This window comes from Anguilla anguilla, chromosome 9 (assembly GCF_013347855.1).
Source record: "Anguilla anguilla isolate fAngAng1 chromosome 9, fAngAng1.pri, whole genome shotgun sequence".
Classification (NCBI taxonomy): domain Eukaryota; kingdom Metazoa; phylum Chordata; class Actinopteri; order Anguilliformes; family Anguillidae; genus Anguilla; species Anguilla anguilla.
The window spans coordinates 32,110,718-32,133,276 of record NC_049209.1 but is presented as its reverse complement, the minus strand read 5'-3'; the positions used below and the strand labels follow the sequence as shown (position 1 = coordinate 32,133,276).

General features: G+C 42.6%; 1 protein-coding gene across 1 annotated transcript; it reads left to right on the top strand.

The window, feature by feature from the left end:
- The first annotated feature begins 1,662 nt into the window (after positions 1–1,662).
- LOC118236028 (ubiquitin-conjugating enzyme E2 D2) lies at positions 1,663–21,586 on the top strand. Its single transcript, XM_035434026.1, has 7 exons — positions 1,663–2,054; positions 9,007–9,070; positions 12,305–12,336; positions 14,690–14,767; positions 15,839–15,944; positions 17,819–17,912; positions 18,887–21,586. Exons 1-7 carry the CDS (start codon positions 2,031–2,033, stop codon positions 18,930–18,932), a joined length of 444 nt encoding a protein of 147 aa, XP_035289917.1. The 5' UTR covers positions 1,663–2,030; the 3' UTR covers positions 18,933–21,586.
- The last annotated feature ends 973 nt before the right edge of the window (positions 21,587–22,559 follow it).

Genomic DNA, 22,559 nt, shown 5'->3' with positions numbered 1-22,559 from the left:
ATCAATGCGTATATATGCGTATACAACAGGGTGAACAGAACACGTTTATAATATGAAAATTTAACAAAACTGTACATTTTCCCAAAAGATCAGCATCAAAATTATAATTCTTTCACAAAATTACATACCACAAAAAAGTTACCATAGCAGAAAGACGATTAAAACACAATCAGTTTAATTTCATTAGGTTGTCAAAGTATATTGATTTTACGTGGGGGTTCAATGTGTAGCAAAATATTTTGCCCTCAGCACACAGTAACGTTACAGGCTATTAGCACTTTGAAGTCTCTCCCTTGGCTTTACCGCCTCCTCAGTATGGCAAGCCATTTTAGCTTTAATTCATTTCTAGAGGATATCGCAAATTCAAATTCTAACTAGTTAGAATGCGAATTCTTGATATCAGAAATTCAATTGTAACTAGTTATAATGTGTATTTCTGATATCAGAAATTCGATTTTAACTAGTTAAAATGCATATTATTGATATCGGAAATTAAATTTTACCTAGTTAAAGTACCAATTCTTGATATCGGAAATTATATTTTAACTAGTCAGATTTAAAACGTTTTTCTCATTCATTTCAATGGGAGTTGGAATTTGACCTAGTTAAAATGCCAATTTCTGATATCAGAAAATCAATTACTCATATCAACAATATAATTCCAACTAGTTAAAATACCTATTTCTGATATCATGAATTAAATTTTAACTAGTTAAAATTGGAATTCTTGATATCAGGAATTCAATTTTAACTAGTTAAAATTGGAATTTTTGATATCAATAATAGAATTTGAACTAGTTTTAATTAGAATGCCCAAATTTAACTAGTTAAAATACAATTATTGATATCAAGAATTCCTATTTTAACTAGTTAAAATTCAATTCTTGATATCAAAAATGAAAGGTCCCATTAAAATGAATGGGGAAAACGCTTGAATTATAACGAGTTACAATTTAATTTCTGATATCAAGAATTTGCATTCTAACTAGTTAGAATTGTATTTGCAATATCCTCTAGAAATGAATTAAAGCTAAAACGGCTTGCCATAACATGTGTCCACACGTATATCACGAACCAGTGAGGTCCCATTCCAAGTACTAGCTTATCTAACAATGCAACGTTAAATTACTACCCTCAATCACAGACAATAAAGCTTTCAGTAGGCTGACCTTTCAAGAGCGTTTACTAAATATACTGCTATTCATTAGCATTACAGTTCCGCAAAACATGTTCATACATTATCAAATGTTAATTCGTACACCTGTGATTTCTGCGGAAACGTTACCCTTTCGCTTTACCGCTTCAAGTCTAAACCGTTTCCCTATCCGCAAACACGACTCTCGCGATAATACCGAGTCAAGCGACTGTGTTCTGTATCCCTCCGCTTCGTTTCTGTTTCGAACTTCCTCTCTCCCGGTGGACAGTTTATGTCATCCAAACTCGATTAAGACAAACAAGTATTTTGGTTTTGTTACACCCATCGCACAAAAACTGGATTAATTCAGCAGAATTTTAGTTAACGTATTGTTCTGATAAGCCTTTTAATGGACGGGATCTATTTGTAACGCTCACTTCGGGGTGTAATGAAACTCGAGACTGAGTCAGACATTTTGGCTCGAAGTACAACCCTCGAATTGGCGCAGCTCTCGCTCTACGGAGAGCCATCATGACGTCAACTGTACTCTTCTGCTGTGAAAGCACTACAGCTCATCGCGCGCAGTAAAACGCTGGCTGAGGACACTCGTGTGAATGCGTTGGCGGATGTGTTCAGAGGCGGAAGGGTTGCAAACAGGGTTGTTCTTGTGAGTGATGCGGTAACCGCAGCGGCAAGAGGAAGAACCCAGGTTCTACTCTAGCTAGTTAGTATCGGCTAAAAATTATATACCCGGTTCCCTGCTAGATAGTGGATACTTACGCTTATAGACTGATTCGCAATTTGTACTCAGGGAAGAAGTCAGTGGAGGGAGAAAGGCACCGTCATTTTAACAGTATAAAACCCACGTTTCGGTGACAGCGGCACAAGCACAACAATGGCTCTGAAAAGAATTCACAAGGTAAGGAAGTGGTAAGCCGCAAGCGGCGGCGGGCCTTCGTACACGTTAATGCAGCTAGCTAATAAACCTTAACCGTGTTTCCATCCGCGTGTTGACTGCGCTAACTAGCAGTTTAGTTATTGTTTAAAATGGAAGTTCAGATTGGGGTATCTTTTAACTGGCGAAGCCAAGCTTGCTGGCTGATGACAGGGAAGGAACGCGCCGTGCTCGATGCCTGAAATATCCAGCTAGCTGCATAGTCGGGGCCCCTTTCTTTTTGGCACCTTCAACGGCAACTAGTTAGATAGAAATGCACCAGGCCCCCCAGGTAGACACTGCGGGTAACCGTTACTGCTCGGTGGTAGTGATAAATTGCTGAAATCTATCGTTAACCATATTTCAACGAAAGCCCGGTTAATACAAGCGTTAATACTGACCTTTTTGCCTTTCATGATTGCCTATGACGATGGCTTAGCAGCTGGATAGCAATGGAAGCAAACTACCTAGCAGCTAGCATAGCTATCGCCGTTGAGCAGAAAAACAGTCTTTTCTAGCTAACCGCTAGCCTCGCAACACTGAAGCACATGTTGGCAGATGTATTCAAGACAACTTGACAGACTGTTGGTATAAGTTACACATTCTGCCCTATCTTTGCAAGTTATTTTTAGATTCATGATAGCTGACTGTAATGCATAGACTGTGAGCTAACATAATGCTGTTTTTAAGGTACTCTTCCTGCTTAGCAAGTGCTAACGTTAAACACACCATGGCTTTTCAATGTAATACAGACTTAAGCGAGTGTTACTTGGTCGGCCAAGTGGGCCCAGCTAAGTGAGCCAGTTAAATATGTGGGGCAAATGCGGCGCTGTTTGTGTTAGGTTAAGCAATTCACGTTATTTCGATGTGGTCAGGTAGCCTCTCAATTGCCCAGTGTATTATAACCGGAATGTGCTTGCTGCTAGCCAACATTATCCTCATGTTGGCTAACGTTACCTTAACATTAATAAACTGTATGTTCGCCGTTTTATTAACGTCAAATATGTATGTAATTATATAATAATAGTCTTATTATAGATTATAGCTAGCTACCTTCTAAACACGTTTGCTACATATCATTTTATGGGTACATGTGTCATATGGGTTTTAAGAATGTGTAGCTGGCTATTTAACCATAAGTTAAGATGTTGTTGACTAACTTCAGTTGGCTAGTTTATATCTACTGTGTTAGCTAATTGCATTGCAGTTGGCGGACGTCAACATGTTAACTGCGGTGTTGATGTTCAGCAAATGTAGGAATGTAGTTGGTAGGCTAGGTAGACTATTTAGCTAAGGTACGAAATTAGTCAGCTCACGTTAGCTGGTGGCAGTTGGAGTCGTCTAGTCACTGCAGTAGTCTAACGATAGAACTGGTAAGGAATTGGACAATAGTCCTGGGTCATCGAATAATATTGTAATGCGGAACGTTACATAATTTTGAACTGGAATGTAAACTTATGCTTGATTACACCATTGTGTTTAACACATTGAATCAAATTGCCAGTGTCCAGTTGCCCGGTATAATCCCATTATTTTCCACTTGCTTACCCACACTAATAAACAAGCCTGCACATTTCGGCCAATATGTTTCCTACCATTGCCGAGTTTGTATGGTTATATCACAATCATCATCAGAGACATGGATTTGGTTTTGGACCTGAATTACAGTGGTCTATTGGCTAAAAATGTTTCTTCAACAGTTTTTTTGGATTCCAACCTCTATATTCCACATGTTCATTAAATTAAAGATTTTATATGATATAAGGTTTGTTTGAGGGTTTTGCAAACTTGTGATTTAAAATAAAGAACACACTATTACATGATAATTAATATGCTTAAATGACCATCTGTCTTGTACTTTGCAGCAGTCTTTAAAATAAAATAAAATGTAAAATAATGGTTTCCTGTTCTACAGGAATAAACCGTTTCTTTATCCTGTACTCATCATAACTGGATTACACTGGCTGCTGCAAGTAAAATAGCTCAGGTTTTTGACGCATTTGGTTTGAAAACAATAATATTTGTCTGATCGTGTGATGGAAAATGTTAAATGTAATATCTAGCCATAGGATTGGTACTGGATTCCACAGTAAAATATTGGGCACGTGTTACTGAGAGCTTGGAGTTGCTCGCGTATAATTTTGAGCGTAATTGGAGTGCAGTTAGTAGTGAGGTGGGACTGGTTTACTCAGTTCTGTTCACTGGGCAATGAGCAACCAGGAAGTTGGCAAGAGGTCAGTCCTGCTGCCAGGTACAGCCGTTTCATGTAGCGGACGCGTACCGCAGTCATTTCAGTTCTCCCATCTCTTCCCTGTCCAGAGCTAGGCTTTGTAATATTAATTACAAAATTGCATTTTGTTTTTCATGGTTACATGCCTTCACGCCTTAGCCCTGCATTAACATTATGTGCAGGGACCACCGATCATGATTTTGTTCCTGAGCTTCTCTTTAACGTACTTAAATTTAGCTTCTTTACACATGTATTGCACTACGTGCTGGGCCCTCCTGATTTCAGTGAACCATGGGAATTGCACTTACACATTGAAAACCAATTTAACTGACTTTACATAATCATGTGATCAGGGAATTCGCAGATTTGCGAGTTTGGTCGCTAGCTACTGTAGCCAGCAGCCAGAGCACTCTCTTTGAATTTAACCATTTAGCAGTAAAAGCTCACCTCTTGTCAAAAATATTATTTTCAACTCCTTGTCAACAGCAAGTCAAATGACATAATATTTGTGTGTCATACATAGGGCTACCAGTTTGTTTTATCACATGACTTGTAGGGATTTAAACTAGTTTCAATTCTTAACCTTCAGGGTTCCCTGTAGGTGCTCAGATGGCACAGTCAAGTAATTTAATTGTACACTTTATTTGCTAATTGTGACATTTGTAAAGAAAATAATATTTAGTTGACCCAATACCAAGAATGAAAGGAAGGAAAATGAACATGAATGGAAAATCACGTGTACACATTATGAAAAGCTTGTCTTTGAGCAAACAGGTAAAACAGTATCAGCCTGGTGCACTGCACACAGGTAGATTTAATTATTTATTCAGAACTTGCGATTTAACAATGAATCACGCAAAGCAGATAACAAGAGGGCCAAAATAAAAAAAATAAAAAAAACTGACAGTCTGAAATTAACACTAATCCTCTACTGCAGGGGAAAAGACAGCCTTCAGCAGCTGCTGGGTGTCATTCAAAATTTAACAGATGCTTAAGTGCGAATATACCACTGGAAAGAAAGTAGATGATCCTTGCTTGTATCCATTTCTGAACAAGCGTGTAATAAACAATGGGGCAGTTCCATTACCTGCGACAAAAGTGTGTGTTGCAGGCCCCTGCTTTGCGTAGAATCAAATAAAAGAACTGATCGCAGCAACCCCCGTCATGTGTGCGATCACACACAGATCCACAGATGGGACGCACAAGTATGCTTTGCATATGTTGTTCTTCAAGGAAAATCCACCCTGGCTGATTTGAAAGTTTTCCTTGCTGATGCACTCTGTCTTATTGCCATGAATTACTCCTCAGTTGTGTGATGTCATTAGGAAATACCTGAATAATTTTGCGATTTAAAAAAATAAATAAAATAAAAGTGCTGCATTTGTCTCCTACAGTGTAAAAAAATGTTAAGCATATAAAGACATCTTTAATGCTTAATAGTGCCAAATTCACTGCTTTTGACTTGCGGTGCCCACATTGTGACAGCAGCAAGTTCTGTTTGGTGTCGTAACTTACCTAATGCGATTTCCATCAAAGAAAGTCTATGAACACTGTCCAAGCTAAAAATAATGTGCTACTTGGAGCCTATTAGGAACCTGCATACAGAGCGTGGTTCCTTTTAAATAAAACTCCCCCCTGACCCATGTGAAACCAGATGGGGCATTTGTATTGCAGCAGTGTGTCTTTGAAAGTGCATCATCTTTTATCCAAGATTTATGAAAATGTAGATTAACATCACGCCAAATATTGTTGTGCTGACAAAGCTCAAGGTTTTATTGAAGGATACGTTTAGAAGTAAATATCTCATGAATCCCTGAAGATTGTAAGAGCCTGTTTGACACAGTGTAGGTTTGAAAGTCGTCACTTCAGAATCCACATAACCTATAAAACTGAGCACCTTGCAAATGAATATCGCCCACACGGCAGACACGCAGCGCAGCCAAAACCGAACCCCCAATGTGTCAAAAATGTAGTCGGTCTCAATTTTTGTTTGAATTGTGTCCGTGACATTCACCACTTTTATTCAATGTATTGTTCAAAAAAAAAAAAAAAAAAAAGAGCGCTCCATTATTATCGATTCCATATTTAACTGTTTATTTATAGCTAGCTTGTTAGCTATCCAACTTTCGTAGCTGGGTATAATTTGCGCAACTGATTGCTTGAAGTTTTAAATCGCTTGATTTTAATTTAGTAAATGAATTTACACAAGTCTTTCTTCATTTTGTTGTTGTGCGTCTGGTGTTCCTGTGAGGGTATTTGCTTAGAACTTCGGAGGCTTGACTTTGCTTGATTTTTAGTTGGCAGAGTGCTTGTGATATTGTGTGTGCCATGCTAGATAACACGCAGGTCTCAAACTCAATGGCATTCACTTATTTATGATGATGATGATAAACAGACAGGTGGGAAGTAAGCGATTATGTGGTATTGGAGATTGTGCATTCTATGAATATTTGACTTTGTTCTTTGCTTCATTATTACGTGCAGGGTATTTAAACAACATTTGAATGGGAAAGACTCTGTCCTATTGATTTCCGTCACTACAACATCCATGTAATTCCTGTATCTGATTTGCTTGTAGTTGGGTTTTTGTGTATTAGAATGCAGTGTCTCACAAATGTCTGAGTTTGACCTAATAATAAAAAATATATATTCCTGAATAGGGATGGGAAGCGAGAACTGGTTCCCGTTGAGAACCGGTTCCAAGTTGTCCTATTCATTGGAATCGTATGCCTCCGAGATTATCGATTCCGCTTATCGATGCCAGCATGTTTTCACGACAGCTGCGCTTTGCAAAACAATGACGTAAGGCCTTGGGGGAGGCACGCACGCAGGCAGCACGCTGCCTCTCTCAGGTGTTTGTTTTGGACGGCAGCTGTCACAACAAATTTGATCCGGGCTGCAAAAATGATCCGGGTGACGTACTGACATTCTAAAACAGCTGTTGTGACCGCAACATTTATTTTGCCTTTTTGTATAGCTATTTTTGTGGATAAAATTGCATTCATTATTTTATTTTCTGTTAAAAACATGTAATCCATATCCAGGGAGATAGTCAACTACTTGCACGTTACATGACGTGTAGCCATTTACTAATATGATCGCATTTCAGGCTGGAAAATAAAGTAAGTTGACGCTGAAAACTTGTATGTAGGCCTACTCTTTTAACACCCAGAAAATGTATCCGACATCGGTAATGGAATCGGTATCAATAAAATCTTATCAATTCCCATCCGTATTCCTGAATACTTTTCCAACCAATGTTATCGCTGTTGAAAAGTGAGTGACTGACTCACATTTTTAAATGCATGTAATAAATTTTACGGGAGGATATTTATTGAAGTAATTCGGGTTAAGTACCTTCCTCATGGGTTCAATGGCAATGTCTCGCTTTGGAATTTAACCTGCAGTTTCCTAGTTACGAGGCTGTTTCCCTGATACTTATACTACAGTACAATTGTGCTACACCTTTAAGAGTGGCAATAAGGACAGAGAAGGGGGGGGCAACCCCACTGAGAGGTCTGCTGGTTTTCACTTTTTTTTTTCAACCTGCAGTAGTGGACAGATATGATTAAGATGCTCCTGAGAAGCTCAGTGGCTAAAGATGGTGGTCACAAGCATAGGGCTGGCCCTGTAAGTGCAGGCAGTAGCCAGCAGTCCAGGACACAGTTGCCCTCCTCTCCGTATGGGAGGACAAGGCTCTTCACGAGACCCCTGTCATTTTGGAACAGCAGCTGGTTGCGACCGTGTGGCAACTTTCCCATGTTGGCCGGTGTGTAGGAAAGATTTGGGTGGAAAAAGGCAGAACATGTTTTTCTTGGAGGGTTTTTGAGCCGTAGTGTTTCTGAACGGCAGCTGGCTGTGTCTGTGTGGTGCCGCGAACGCGTAGCTGAAATGGAAGCTAAGGGGGAGAGCATGAGCAGCTGTCACTCAGTCGTCGGTTACCTCCCATGGCACCATAGAGGTTTCCTCTTCACTCTCTTTGTGGTCTTTTTAAATGTTTTAATTTTTATCTTTTTTGCTCCATCTGCAAAAAAATAAAAGAAATACTAATTTCTTTCACTATTCCTTAAGTTATTTCAATGAATTTTCAGAAGGAACGTTTCTTAAAAATGGAAGCACATATTCCAGAATTGGGTTTTCTGTTTTTTTCTGTAATCATTGTAGTGCATGTGGATGAAAAATGAAGGCGGTTGCTGCAAGCCTCTTTATGAGATGAACCAATCAGAGCGTCAGTCACATGGTGTGATCTTTAGGACATGCCTCTAAACTGTGGTCCTGCTGTAGTCTAAGATCCACCACAAAAGCATGTTATATCCCATCATTTGTAACAATTGCATTTTATAATATGATATTACTCGGACCTTTTAATAGTTCACTCTTCACAAAATACGTAGATATGTCTCCATAAAGTGCTTCCCTCGGCTGTGCGAAGACATTTCAGCTCGTTATGAATCACTTCCAGTGAAGGGATGAACTCTTGGGTCTCCCTCCTAAAGTGTTTGTAGAAGTTGGTGTTGATCTGAGGAAAGGTGAGAGGGCTGTTTCTTGTCTCTTGTTACTTGTTAGTGTGGTCTTGCGGTTGCATGTGTTGCCCCACTTCTTGTAAAATGAGCAGACATGTAGAGGTGATTGTTTGACGGGAAATGACACTCACTCTTTGTCTTTGTGTTTCTCTCTCTCTCCCCTCCCCCCCCCCCCCCCTTCCAGGAGCTGAATGATCTGGCCCGTGACCCTCCGGCTCAGTGCTCCGCTGGTCCAGTTGGGGACGACAGTAAGTTTGACTGTCACGTGTGCGCCGTCCTGTCGCAAGGGGCGTCCTCCTTCAGGATTAAAAAATTTTTTTTTGTGTGATTTTTAAAATTGTGTTATGTGTGTGTATCTGTATGTGTGTATTGGGCCTGATTGAGAGGTTTATTTACCATCTGAAATAAGACACGGGGGTTAAGACCAGGATTTAGGCTCAAAAGCCAGCAGATCTGTAGAGATTGTTCTCTCGTGCGTTTGGCAGAAGTCTGAGCATGCAAGGCCTGGCTGGGTCCTGGGTGTAGTGCTGGGTGCCTGGGCACTGGAGAGGATGCGAGTGGGTAGCGAAATGGCTGACCATCTGCAGGCAAGGGTTTTCCGAACACGGGGTTTTCCGGGACTCCTGGAAGTCCTTATCCCGTTTAGACCTAAGGTGCCCCCTAAAAGAACATTCTAAAACCTAAGGCATTGTTGTGAACAACGTGAGGGGTTTCTGAAAAACTTGACAGAATTGTCAACATTCACTAAAACCTTTATTTCTCGGAATGAACTAAATGAACTTTTTGGCTCATCTGCCAGCAGCAGGTAAACCAGACTTAACAACCCGAGTTTTTAAATAAAAATATTTTTTTTCTTCTTTTTGGAGGCCTAGCTGCTTCATTGTGTCATCATGTCTGAGACAAGATGCTAAAAATTAACGTTCTTCACAAGACAGACGCAAGTTGAACTGACGAAAAATTCAAGAGAGACGGCACAACGCCAGAGAGCCAATCGCAGGCCTGTTAGATCTGTGAGTGGGTACGGTTGACCATGAGGGTCATATCATCATTCCCGCATCGTCTTAGCCCCAAAAGCGTGGCAGTTAAGCCAGATATTAAGTTACTGTTTCAGAAAACATTACCGACCAACCTGGTGGGTGACCTCAAATTATTCATTTGCCAATGATGATGTTTACCCCCATTTGGAGCTTGGCAGGTGTTAATTTCGGACAATAAACGTGTGAAATGAAATGGCAGCAGCACTTGAATCTTAACCACAGCTTATTTAAAAAAATGTCCCCCCTCTCTCCTGAATTTGATTTAAAAGATTACTTCTTTCCATTTCTGCACAGTTTGGAATGAATTTTTACATCTGCGCCAGAATTATTCAAAAGATGTGTGATTCCACCTTGATTTAACGCCAGTGGTCTATGGCTGGAAATGGGAGGGAGGAGTCATGCCGTTTCTCACTGATGTGAAAAATCATTTCTGCCGTCAGCGTGATTGCTCCTGTTCTGCGTTTTATGTAAGAGGAGCTCGAGGCCGCGCGGACAGAGTGTGATGGCGACGTGTCCCCGTTTCCTCGTTCGGAAAAGGACCCAGATTAAAAAATAAAATAATGATTTAATCGCTCCATTAAGCTCCGTTTTGGCGTCTTATCGATGCAGATGATACAGCTGCTGGGCGGAGGCTGATGGTGAAACTCAGCAGAATGGTGTTTTAACTTTTCGTTGAGATTTGACCATTGTACTCATTCTGCTCACGGGCTATAAAAACTTCTTGAGCGATGAGTGAAAACCAATAAATTACTGGACTGTTTTAAACAGGGTTTGCGCACTGAAGAGGGCCGAGGGCTGGGACATATGCGCTTGCCCTGTCCCCCATGCTGTGAGATTTATGAAGTAAGGGCTTGAGCATCCAGCAAATAATCAATCATTTCTTGAGGGAGAACCATCTACTAAGTATAGATTTTTAAATTATTATTATTACTTTTCCCCGAGATGACCCATGAGTCTCCGCTGGCTGCCCGTGCTTTCCGTACGTACTGCTGTAGAGCGCTCTCGTCGTACCTCGGCGTTCCAGCCCGTGTCGGAATCGCGTTCGCGGACGCTCCTCCCTCTCTGCTGGCCACCGGCGATGACAGGAACGCCGGGTCGCGTGCGGATTTAAAATGCACGCCCAGGCCCTTGAAGAGCGCTGTAATCGGCCGACGCCCCGCCAGTGCACAGCTGGGTTAATTACAGCCGCGCTGGGTTCAGATGCCTCTGCTGACGGAGTGCTGTGGCCCACCAGCCCTCTCGTCCTTAGCGGCTGTGTCTTTTCTTCTTTCTCTTTCTTCTTTTTCTTCAGTCCGTTTTTTTTTTTGCCTTTCCGCCAGCCTGGAACGGTGATAAAATATTTGCAGACCCGTCTCCTTGTGCAGACCTTTTTCTGTGTGAGGTCTCCTCCTCGTGTCTGTCTGCAGCCGCAGAAAGCCCGGCGTTTGTTTATCGCGGTGTTCTAGAACTTGGGCTGGCACTTTCCGCTCGTGGGAACTGGCCAAAGCACACGCTTACAGCGAGGCTAGGTTTAATGTGTTAGCATTACACGTGCTAGCAAAGGTCAAAGGTCTTCCAGATGTGCTCGGCAGATGTGCCTCACGCAGAGGTGATGTGACGCCATGCCTGTTCCCCATTGGTTGGTTCACTACACTCCGCTTCAGAAATTGGGGGTTCTGGAAGCAATTGACTTACCTGAAATTCTTGCACGAGGGTGTCCAGTTCAATCTGAGAATGTTGAATGTGGGTGCAGTCTTTAATTAAAATAAGTTGAATTGGGCGTTGTAATGCTGAGCTAGAACAAAAGATTTGACGTCTTTGGATTGGAAAGCTAACCCCCTGCCCAAGGAAAGAGGTGTTGAGTGCGTCAGTGGTTTCTGTCAGGAGATTTTGGAGAATATAATAACCGAGCTCTATAGTGCTCCTATTTTAGGAGCTCTTGCTCTGAAAATTGATGTGTGCTAAAGCTAACCGGGATCTGCTAATTGGGATGCATTAGTGTGCTCCAAAATCTTTCAACTGAAGACCACGTGCTTATTTGAAAAATTGTTAGCGTAGAGCCTTGTAATAAGCCGCAGGTTACGTGTTTGTCTTGCATCGCTATTAAATGCGTCTATCAATGTGTTGGTCAGTGTACTAAAATTTGTGTCTGAACTTGTGAAACAAATTTAAAGAAAGCTGGTGGAGCGCATGGTGGCGACGATTGTTATTGCGTGTAAAAATATATATACGTATATATATATATATATATATATATATATATATATATGGTTTTTTAGCCAGCCCCAGTCCGATTGAATCTGGTATGGAAGATCAAAGCAGGGCAGACCTTAATTCTTAAATTCTGATTGGCTTTAGTTTGGGAGCCTTGGTAATCATGCCCCTATTACTGTTAAACCCTCTTTCCCTCCATGTGAGCTCCTGTGTTAATCACGATCTCTCTCTCTGTCTCTCTCTTCCTCACAGTGTTTCACTGGCAAGCCACAATAATGGGACCGGTAAGTTCTTTTTTTTTTTTTTCCAGCTTTTCCTCTTCTGGATTTTTGTAACGCATTGCAACAGGTAATTGGGCCAGTGTCATCCTGTGTTGTAACACCCGTGTCCTACGCTCAGACTACCCCTGGGGCACCGACTACAATGTCTCAAGACACAGAGCCACATTTTCAGCCTTTTCAACATCGCTGTCAGAACTGGTCCTGTCCAGTCTACATGGAGAATAAATCCTAATATTCTTTTTTTTTTGTTTCTTATATTGTCCTTTCGGAATTACTGTTCCCGGCAACACTTCCTTTTTGTAGTCCCCTACTAGATGTTTAACTTCTCTTTTATTACCTATCAATTCAAGTGGCTATCTTATCAAAGATTTGACTTTGCTATAGCCTGAGTTTAATGTGTACTTCTTATGACATCAGATGATACTTTCTAAGAGAGATGTTTACTAGAAAGGATTAAATTGATAGTATTAAACTCCTAAAAGGTACGCAATTAATTGGGCTATATCCAGCCTAAAACTTTGATAACTACTAGATAGTCACTTTAATTGATAGGTAATAGAGGAAGTGTTTCTTAGTAATAGAGGAAGTGTTTCTTAGTATTTCTTAATATTTACGATTACGATGTTGCTGTTTCTCTTCCTGGTTTCCATTGATGGCTCATAAACAACAGGCATAGAAACAGCAGGCTCAGTAACATAATGTCCAGATATTCTTGTATTTTTTGTGGGTGAAAAAGATTTTGGAGAACAAGATGTTATCGAAGCTTTGTCGAAGCTGAAATGTGGCTAGCCTACAAAGTAACTTTTTTTCAGTTCAGGTGACATATCAGTTTAACGTATGCATTGTGGATTGATTCTGGGCCAGTGATAAGGTTCGAGCGATGTCTTGCTGTTTATCAGCAATCGTGGAATATGCATCAGCCAATCACAATGCACAGTCAGAACTAACGGTTGAATACATTTATATATGCGCACTTTGGCAAACTTGCCTTTTTCTGTTGAACATATCTTCATGTGTATGCTTGATGTCTGTCTATGTGCTATGTAGGCTTATTTAATATCCCCCTAAGGGGATGAAGTTGAATTGGTATTGCTTATCAGTAACTGATGTTATATGCTGATGTCATAATGTATCATTGTGATGTCATAGTAACCTCAGTGACATTTACTTTAGTACTTGACTGGCATTGAGCAGCTGCTCTTATCCAAGAAAATTCAAAGATGCAGGTTTGGAAGTACAGTTATTCCCTAGAGCGGATTCAAACAAGAACTAAACTGCCCTAATGGGTATTCAGCTGCATTGAACTACTGAGTCCCATGTCAGGGAAAGTTCACTGTGATGGCATAGTAACCTTACTCTGGTTTAATTAGAATACAGCTTGGCCCAAATATTTGTTGCTGAACCTGAACCGAGCCTGATATTGCCAGACCTGACCTGAGCCCAGCAAGCATTCTGTGCTTTGTTGTCTGACCTGACCCAAATATAAGAATCACACATGGGGTACTGCCTTATTCATTGAAGCTACTGTTATGTGACATTAACGTCACAAAGCAGAGAGAAAGCATGATGATGGTCGTGGGGAGTGCGGGAGGGGGGTTATCTGTCACTTCCTGACGAGCTGCTGCTGGCGGGAAAAGCAGTCTCATGGATGCGGTTGCATGGTAACCATCATAAAGCATTCTACCCCTCGCCTGCTGGCTAGCTATCAGGCTAGGAACATTAGGAAAACATCCTTGTTAAAGAGCATATCTGTTCCACAAAAACAACACAAAACGTTTGAGCTAGCTAATATTTGCTGCCTAACAAATGAAACCAAGCTTTCGGCTTAAGAGATTGCCTTGCGTCTTCGTGAGTAATGATTCAGTCCTGTCTTGAATGTTTTTGGTGAACATTTTCAACTGGAATGAAGAATTGGATTTGGATTTTTTTTTTCCTTCTCAAGTTAAGGCCTGAGTGTAAATATCTCTAAACTGCCTGGGTGTTTCACCTTTCCTTTCAGATATTAAACAGTAATTAGCTCTCCCAGTACGAGAGCTTCTTGCTCGATTTCATCCACTGCAGGACATAAAATATATCGAGTCATCTCATTCAATTAAGAAGCCACTAAATTCAAATTGATGTTTAAGAAAAGGCGTGTTCATAAATGTTGCTTAAACATGAATTATTAAACTATAAAATTCCTGGCTTGAGACCGAGTTTTGGCAGTAAATATTTGGACCAGCCCAAACGTGTCCGGTCCTGTCACGTATGCGCTCTATAAAGGTGTAAAGATGAAATTGGCGTACTAAGTAGTACTATAGCGTAGAAATCTCGTCATTTATTAATTATATATTTTTTGTTTCCATTTTTTTGACAGAATGACAGTCCCTACCAGGGCGGCGTGTTCTTCTTGACCATTCACTTCCCCACAGACTACCCCTTCAAGCCCCCAAAGGTGAGCCGCCTCACGCCTTGCCTGTCCGGCACTGTGAGGAATGTTCTAGAATCCTGGAGCGTGTGGATTCGGAGCCTCACTGCTCACAGGAAGAGGAAAGGGGCGAGGAGTAGATTTGCTTGAATGTCGGAATTCTGTTGGAAATTTGACTGTGTTCCTGAGTCGCTTTTTATAGTCTAGACGCACGTGTACTTTTTGCTTTTCTTTTTTTAAAGAACAGAACTATAATGACACTGTTACTGTCTCCAGTCTAGGTTAAGGGCCCAAACATAGGAGGTATAGGTGTGAGTCCTCCCTCCCGTCCCCAGCACTGACCAGACCAACAAGGCCATATCAAACAATCTATATTTTTATTTAATAAACAGAAAAAGAAAGCAGTTCATGTCTTCAGGGGAGGGCAATGCCAAAACAATAAACAAAACACGACTACCAGTAACAAAGGAATAGATGACCTACGAAACCAAAACCCAAAAATAACAACACGTATCTAACCTGGCTCCCTCTCTGACTAAAGACAGGAGAAAAACTACACATGCTGAAGAAATGGTACCCCACTCCCTACGAGCTTCCTTATCTAAAGTTAGAGTACCAGTCCTGTACAGTCAGCGCTGTGATTCACAACAGTGGCAACAGTCCGGTGTCTGGCGGCGGGAGGAAGGAGAGACCCCGGCCATCACGAGACACTTTTATTTGTGTTCACTGCTTGGTCTTACGATCCCGACCAACGTCATATTTGAAAAATGGAAGGACGAATCCACCTGACAGAGTTAGAGGGGAAGAGATGGAAGCAGCAACTCCAAATGGAACACACAGGCTCACACACACACACACACAAAACCCCACACACGCACACACACACACACAGATGTCAACACAAAAAAACAATGATAATAATAATGTCCTAGGACGTAACAACATGGACAGGGACATCCAGGTGTCATGGCTTTAATGATGGCTTTGCGGTGCACTCTTTGTCTGTAGTAAAATAATTGTTTATCGTTTTTTTTATTATTTATCTTTCCCCTCCACTTTTTACCCTTTTAACCCCCCCTCCCAATCTTCTGTTTGAAGGTTGCATTCACTACAAGAATCTACCACCCAAACATCAACAGCAACGGCAGCATCTGTCTGGACATCCTGAGGTCGCAGTGGTCGCCAGCACTAACCATCTCCAAAGGTATTTAGCCAACGCATTGCGGCTAATATGCTAACATGTTTCAGGAGTGTACCACTTTATTACTTATGTTGTTGTGGTGTTGACATTATTCTCAGTTTGCTTAACAGGCGCCTTTATCGAGTGTTTATCGAGTTGTTTGTTTTTTGTTCTTTTTGCTTTTTTGGTTTAGCCCGCTGGGTGTTCACTGAAGTAATTGAGGTTTATTACCTGTTCCAGGTCTGTGTATAATGTTAATCTGATGCTTCCTGCTAGAGGTGTGCATCCGGACCCGAACCTGACGGGCCCGAAGGTACGCTGTGATCGGGCCGGGCATTTGGCCTCTTTTCAGCTCCGCGATGTTGGGTCCAGTCGGGTACGGGCCCACTGCCAACCCGGAAGTCTAAAATCGTAGTGTAGCAACACTTTTGCCTGTTGTGAACAAAGTTTAGTTTTTTTAATGTGCTGTTATTCTCAACTAGCAAATTAAAACTGCTGTATTTGACGGCACAGGAGCGATAAATGTATTGACATAACGTTTGACAGAAGATAAAAACGGCACTAAAGCTAGCTAACTAGCCTGTTCGGATTATTACGAACATTAAAATGAAAACTACTCCACTATTTTACAAACACACTTTCTGCAAACATACTGGAAGAACATGTTGATCCTGTGCCATTTGTTGCAGAGGTGCAAGCGACAAACTTTGTCACTTTGAAAGCGGGAAAATTTTGTTTGAAAATAATAAATGTCAGCTCAAATATGGCTGTTTTAATTTGCCTGTTGAGCATGACCATTCACTACAAAAACCAGGAGCTTTGCTTTGCGCCATCCCTGTTCACGACTGGCGGAAGTGTTATTTACACCCCCCCCTTCACGATCGCAAGCACCCGCACTAGCAGCTTTCCTGCGTTATTTTCTATATGGTGCTGTGTGCTGCTGCTGGCTTATTGCAGCGATCAGGCTCTGTCAGGTTCAGGCTTAAAGAGTGGTCGGGGCTTGTCGGGCAGGTTTGGGTCGTTCCGTAAAGACGTCAGGCTCAGGCAGTCTCTGGCCCCATTTCTATCCCGATGCAGACCTCTGCTTCCTGCCCTCAAATCGCTGTCCCGATCACATCGGAGAATTGTTCCACGTAAATGAAATTGCAGCATAAATATGAAAGCTATACTTGGTCTCAGCAGCTAATAGAGACTCAAACCGATTCCAGTCATTGTCTGTACATTCATTCATGGGGGTATCCCCATCCCCCCACTGTTGAACCGTGAGTGACGTCATCACCAGGGGCCTCCCAAAGCCAGCCGACACAGCTGTTTGTGTGGGTGTCCATGGCCCTGCGCTGTGATTGGCTCGACTCCCTCACTCCTCATTTTAAATTAGCGTACCAAATGTTGCCAGCTCAGTCGTGCTAAAGCACCTACTAATAGCCATAGCACATCAAGTGCACAGTACCTAGTGCGATAATGGGGACTTCTGTAGTGTTTGCAGTTGGAAGTCTTGGACATTAATTAAAGCATTTCCGTCTAGGGTCTTTGGGCGTCTATTTAGAAAGTCGCCTGCATTGATAAACCACAGCCTGGCAGCTCACAAGGCCTTATGTAAGCGTGACTGGAGTTAATCCCCTCGCTCATGGGCATCTGCTGAGAGCAGCCACTCCTCAGATAAACCGATCTGTACATCACAGCGATGGGCTAATGCAAGGCCTCTCTGCATCGGCCAATCAGAGTGACTGCGATCAGAGGATCTGTGCAGGGTTCTCTAATCTGATCATCAGGAAAAAGCTCAATGTGTTGGGGCTGGGTGTTGACCCGGTCGGTCTCTCTCTCTGTCTCTCTCTCCTCTCTCTCTCCTCTCTCTCCCTCCATTTCTTCCTCTCTTTCTCTCCCCCACTCCTCTCCAGTTCTTCTGTCCATCTGCTCGCTGCTATGTGACCCGAACCCGGACGACCCCTTAGTGCCTGAGATCGCCCGCATCTACAAGACAGACAGGGAAAAGTGAGTTTTGCGGAGTAGCGTGCTGTGCGTCTGATGGATCCGAGATCGGCCACTCTGTCACCCTTCCGCACCAACTTTGTGTCATTTCCCCCTGTGGAGCTGGAACCAGGCACACGTGCTGGGGCTCGTGCTGGCTGAGTTCAGTGAGCTTGCTTCTGTATTTCAGCCAAAGCTGTCATCCTGATCTACAGTGGGAAAGGGGTATAATGAGCCAGCCTGTTTCCAGCTCTACAGTCGGAAAGAGCTATAATGAGCCATCCTGGTTCCAGCTCTACAGTGGGAAAGGGGTATAATGAGCCAGCCTGGTTCCTGCTCTACAGTGGGAAAGGGCTATAATGAGCCATCCTGGTTCCAGCTCTACAGTGGGAAAGGGGTATAATGAGCCAGTCTGGTTCCTGCTCTACAGTGGGAAAGGGCTATAATGAGCCATCCTGGTTCCAGCTCTACAGTGGGAAAGGAGTATAATGAGCCAGCCTGGTTCCTTCTCTACAGTGGGAAAGGGGTATAATGAGCCAGCCAGGTTCTAGCTCTACAGTGGGAAAGGGGTATAATGAGCCAGCCGGGTTCTAGCTCTACAGTGGGAAACGGTTATAATGAGCCAGCCGGGTTCCAGCTCTACAGTAAGAAAGGAGTATAATGAGCCAGCCTGGTTCCTTCTCTACGGTGGGAAAGGGTTATAATGAGTTGCCTAGTTCTAGCTCTAAAGCGGAATAAAGGGATATTTCTGAATGATTTTCCATATCTCACTCACCAGCTCTGTAGCTATGATCAGCAAGTGAATACGTCTTCACATGTTACACTGAATGTACTTGGGTAACATGTCACAGCTGGCCCGTACGTCTACAGAAACATTCAGGCCTGAGTGAAAAATGAATGAGTATCTTCTTTAGAAGTCCTCGTCCCTGCACACCCGCTTTTTTATTCATGTGTAACTGTGGGTTCTAATGGGTTTCTTTGCCTCCTCTCTTTTGCAGGTACAACAAAATAGCTCGGGAATGGACACAAAAGTACGCCATGTAGTCCGGGGTGGGAGGAGCAGAAGCATGGAGAAACGGCCTCTACGTCTAAAGGCTTTAGGGGAACTCTGAAAGAAGAGAGGATAAAAAAAAAAAAAAGAAAAAATGTTGGTTTCCATTGGAGTGCTTTCTTTGAGCCAGGCCCCACCCCCACCACACTCGTTTCCCGCCCCTGCCCGGCTGCCATGTTGTACATATTTTCAAACTGCAAGCATAGACCCCCCCCCCCCCCCCCCCCAACCACCACCACCACCACCCCCACTTCCTGCTTTCTCTCCCCCTCACAGAATCCACCCTCCTCTAGGGTTTACCCTGCTGTCACATTTCCGACTCCTAAAAAATCACTCCTCGTCATTTTAAGACTTGGTTCAGTAGTCCGTATTCAAGGAATTTTATGTTCTGTGCCCCCCTTCCCCCCCTTTCCCACTGTCATGCATATCTGGTGGTCAGATTAGGGTGCACGGGCAGAATTTTGTATAAAACCTCTTTAAGGAATTCTTTTTTTAAACTCATAACCGGTTTACACACGAGAGACGCGTGTAGGACCTACTGTCTTTCTCTGTGCTGCTGGTGATTTCTGAATTCTGAAGGACTTTTATTTTGATTTTTCTTCTCGCAGTGTCATTACCCAAGACCCCGCCCACTCCCCCGCCACCCAGTTACAATCCACACATTTTTGACCAGTGATTGAAGCAAGGTATTAATTTAACAAGTACGTCCCACTTCCCTGCCCCCCACTCCCCTACCTTCTGGTAATTAGGTTGCATTTGGCTTTTGTTGAATTAGAAGCTAACCGCTCCAGTGACTCCTGCTCTTTTGGGTTAAGGGTACAAGGATATGGGTTCCAGACAGACACAAACTTCTGTATATTTAATTACCTGAAAGCTCGTCGAGCTTGTGTGTTGATTTAAACTGTGTAATAAAAATGATTACTAAAGTGGTTAATGCTCTGAATTCAGATGTCACTGGGGGGTCGTTGATGAAAGCGTGGCCGCTCTGGGCCAGGAGGTTCCGGGCCAACCCACTGCGCAGCGGCCAATCGCTAAGCAGCATGTCTGTGGGTGTGGCGTTCTCAAGGGAGCATCATTGTACAGTTTTAAATTGCAATACGTTCAAGTCTTCTTGTCGCGGGGAAAAGTTGCAGCATATTAGTGTTTGATGCTGTGGCTGCACACAAGGTAAGTTGTGATGGTGCTCCTGGGTACATTAATGCTTCTTCGCGTATGAATCGCTCGCCGTCTTAAGGCCGAGAGGGTCATCTTTGGAAATCCATCAAACCCCTTTGCTAAGGAGGTCTTGCGACTGATCGACTGAATAGTTCTTGTCTGTCTGGTTGCTGTCCGCTGAACCTCTGGTTTACAGCGTAATAACGCAGCTCGATACTGCCCATGCTAATGGCCGTTGGCTGGGCATTGTGTAATAACCTTTGTCATTTCCCAGGGAGAGAGGGTTTCGGTCAGAATCTCCTCGTCTCTCTGTTCAAGTGTGTCGTTTCTGGGCAGTCTGGTGCATGCACTCTGACTGCGAAAGGCGCACACCAAATGATGCATTGACTGCGCTGCTCAGCAGCTCTACTGCGTCGTGAAAAGTGCAGTCTGGCGTTGCCGTTGAAGCAGTGGGATCGGTTTTCCCCTGAAGCGTAGGGCTGGGATGCACAACTGTGGTCCTGAAGGACTGGTCTGCGTGCTGCATTTTGTTCCGACCCATTACCTTAGATTTTGTTTTCTGACAGCTCTATAAAATGCTCTGGTTCACTCCTGTACTTGAGAGCAGCAAAGTCTTTAGGATACACTTGCGGCTGTAGCTGGTCCTGATGCAAATGTGAATTTTGGATATGGTTGAGCTAATTAAGTATTTTCATTAAGTAATTAAAATCTAGCTTGTTGTGCACCCCTGGTGTAGGGTCAGTCCTTCCTCTACTCGTTTCGCTGATCGGAGTGACTACTGATCGCTGGCGCATTGGTATTTACAGGTGCTATCAAAGCCAAATGTATAACGTGTATGGGGGGGGGAGGGGGGGGTGAGGTGAGGTGACCCTGTTCCATGCTTTTTTCACTTTTTTTTTTCTCCAGAAAAACTCCCAGTTATCAGAATGAGCCATTACCTGTATGTGACCTACACGATACTGTTGGTACATTAAAGATGTGCTTTGCAGTTGGGTCCAATTTATCTGATGGACAGTATGTACACAAGTGGTGGAATAAACTTTTAAAAGCTTCACTGTTACTATTGAATAAGTATTTCAGTTTATATTTTCAACAAGACAAGCATTCAGGGTGGAGTTATGACAGTTTGTTTACTAGAAATGTTGGAGAAACTCATGACAAGAATTTGTGCAAAGTTTAAGTAAAGCAATTGCAATGACTGGATTGAAGTCTTTATTATTGTTTTTACTAGTAGCATTTTTCAGTGACTAGGTAAGAGCCTGTGCTTGTGATGTCATAAAGAATTAAGCCATTGATACTATTGGGGTTTATGACCGTTCATATAAAGCATTATGGATCTAGGGCCATAAACTTGAAGCATCTTGCAAAAAACACTTTATGCTTGCACTTACGGACTTGGATTCATTTTTATGTTTGCTGATGAAGTGCCATGATCCCCTTTGTCATTCATTTGAATGCATACAAAGTCTTCATAAATGCTACATAGCTCCCACCTGAAGTGTTATTTTTTTCTTTTGCCCAATAATGCAAAACTATGCTACAAATGCATTAATGCGTCAAGCTCTGCGTAAGCTAGGCACACCTGTAGCTCCGTGTTAAAGAAGCTTTCCAAATCTTTGAGGCTTTGTGCCATTTGGAGACTGTATGGAATTCCAATGGATGTAGTGTGCACACTATAGAACTTTGAAGTGTTATGTTGACCTCATGTTTGTATACCAACGAAACAAACTGGTTAATTAAAAATATAGACAATGACATGGAGTTGCTATCGAGTGCTGTAGATGAATGGGGATTTGTGCTAGCCCCAGGTGTCAATGACTGGAGAGATGGTGAGAGGATCCAATGGAAAGCTATCAACACGATTAATGCAGTTTTCCTGCAGTGCATCTTACCCCAATGCACAGTGAAGCAGATGGTTTGAGAAGCGAAGAACTGTTCCAAGAGCCGCAGATGGAGATCTGCACTCAGTTCGGTTTAGAAGGGTGATTCGAACATGAATTCTGTTTTATGTTTCTGAAAAAAGGAGGTGAGGTTTTTTTCCTGGTGAACAAATAATGGATCTGGTGTTATTCTGGCATCTAAAAAGGAACGCAGTGCCTTTTCATTTTCAGTACCAGATCAGGGGATGCCAGCTTTTAGTGATGACTTTTGTTCCGGCCTATCTTTTTAGCTGTGGACTCCACTTCCCATCATCCCTTTTGTTAAAAAGATCTGTGGCCTTCTCGAATGTATTCATTGTGTCGGCCGCTTAATGGAACACAAATATAGGACTGGACAGCTCCACTGGAAGCTCTGTCTAAATTACAGAGCACAAATTGCCTAAACGTAGCAGCGACGTGTCAGAGTCAGTTCTGTGAGAAGGACAAGGGTTCCTCAGAGCTGCAGAACCTGACGTCCCTTTGAAGAAACATTCAGATTAGCTTTAGCACTCTGCTGTCCTCTCCAGAACCAGTCATCTGAGCCCC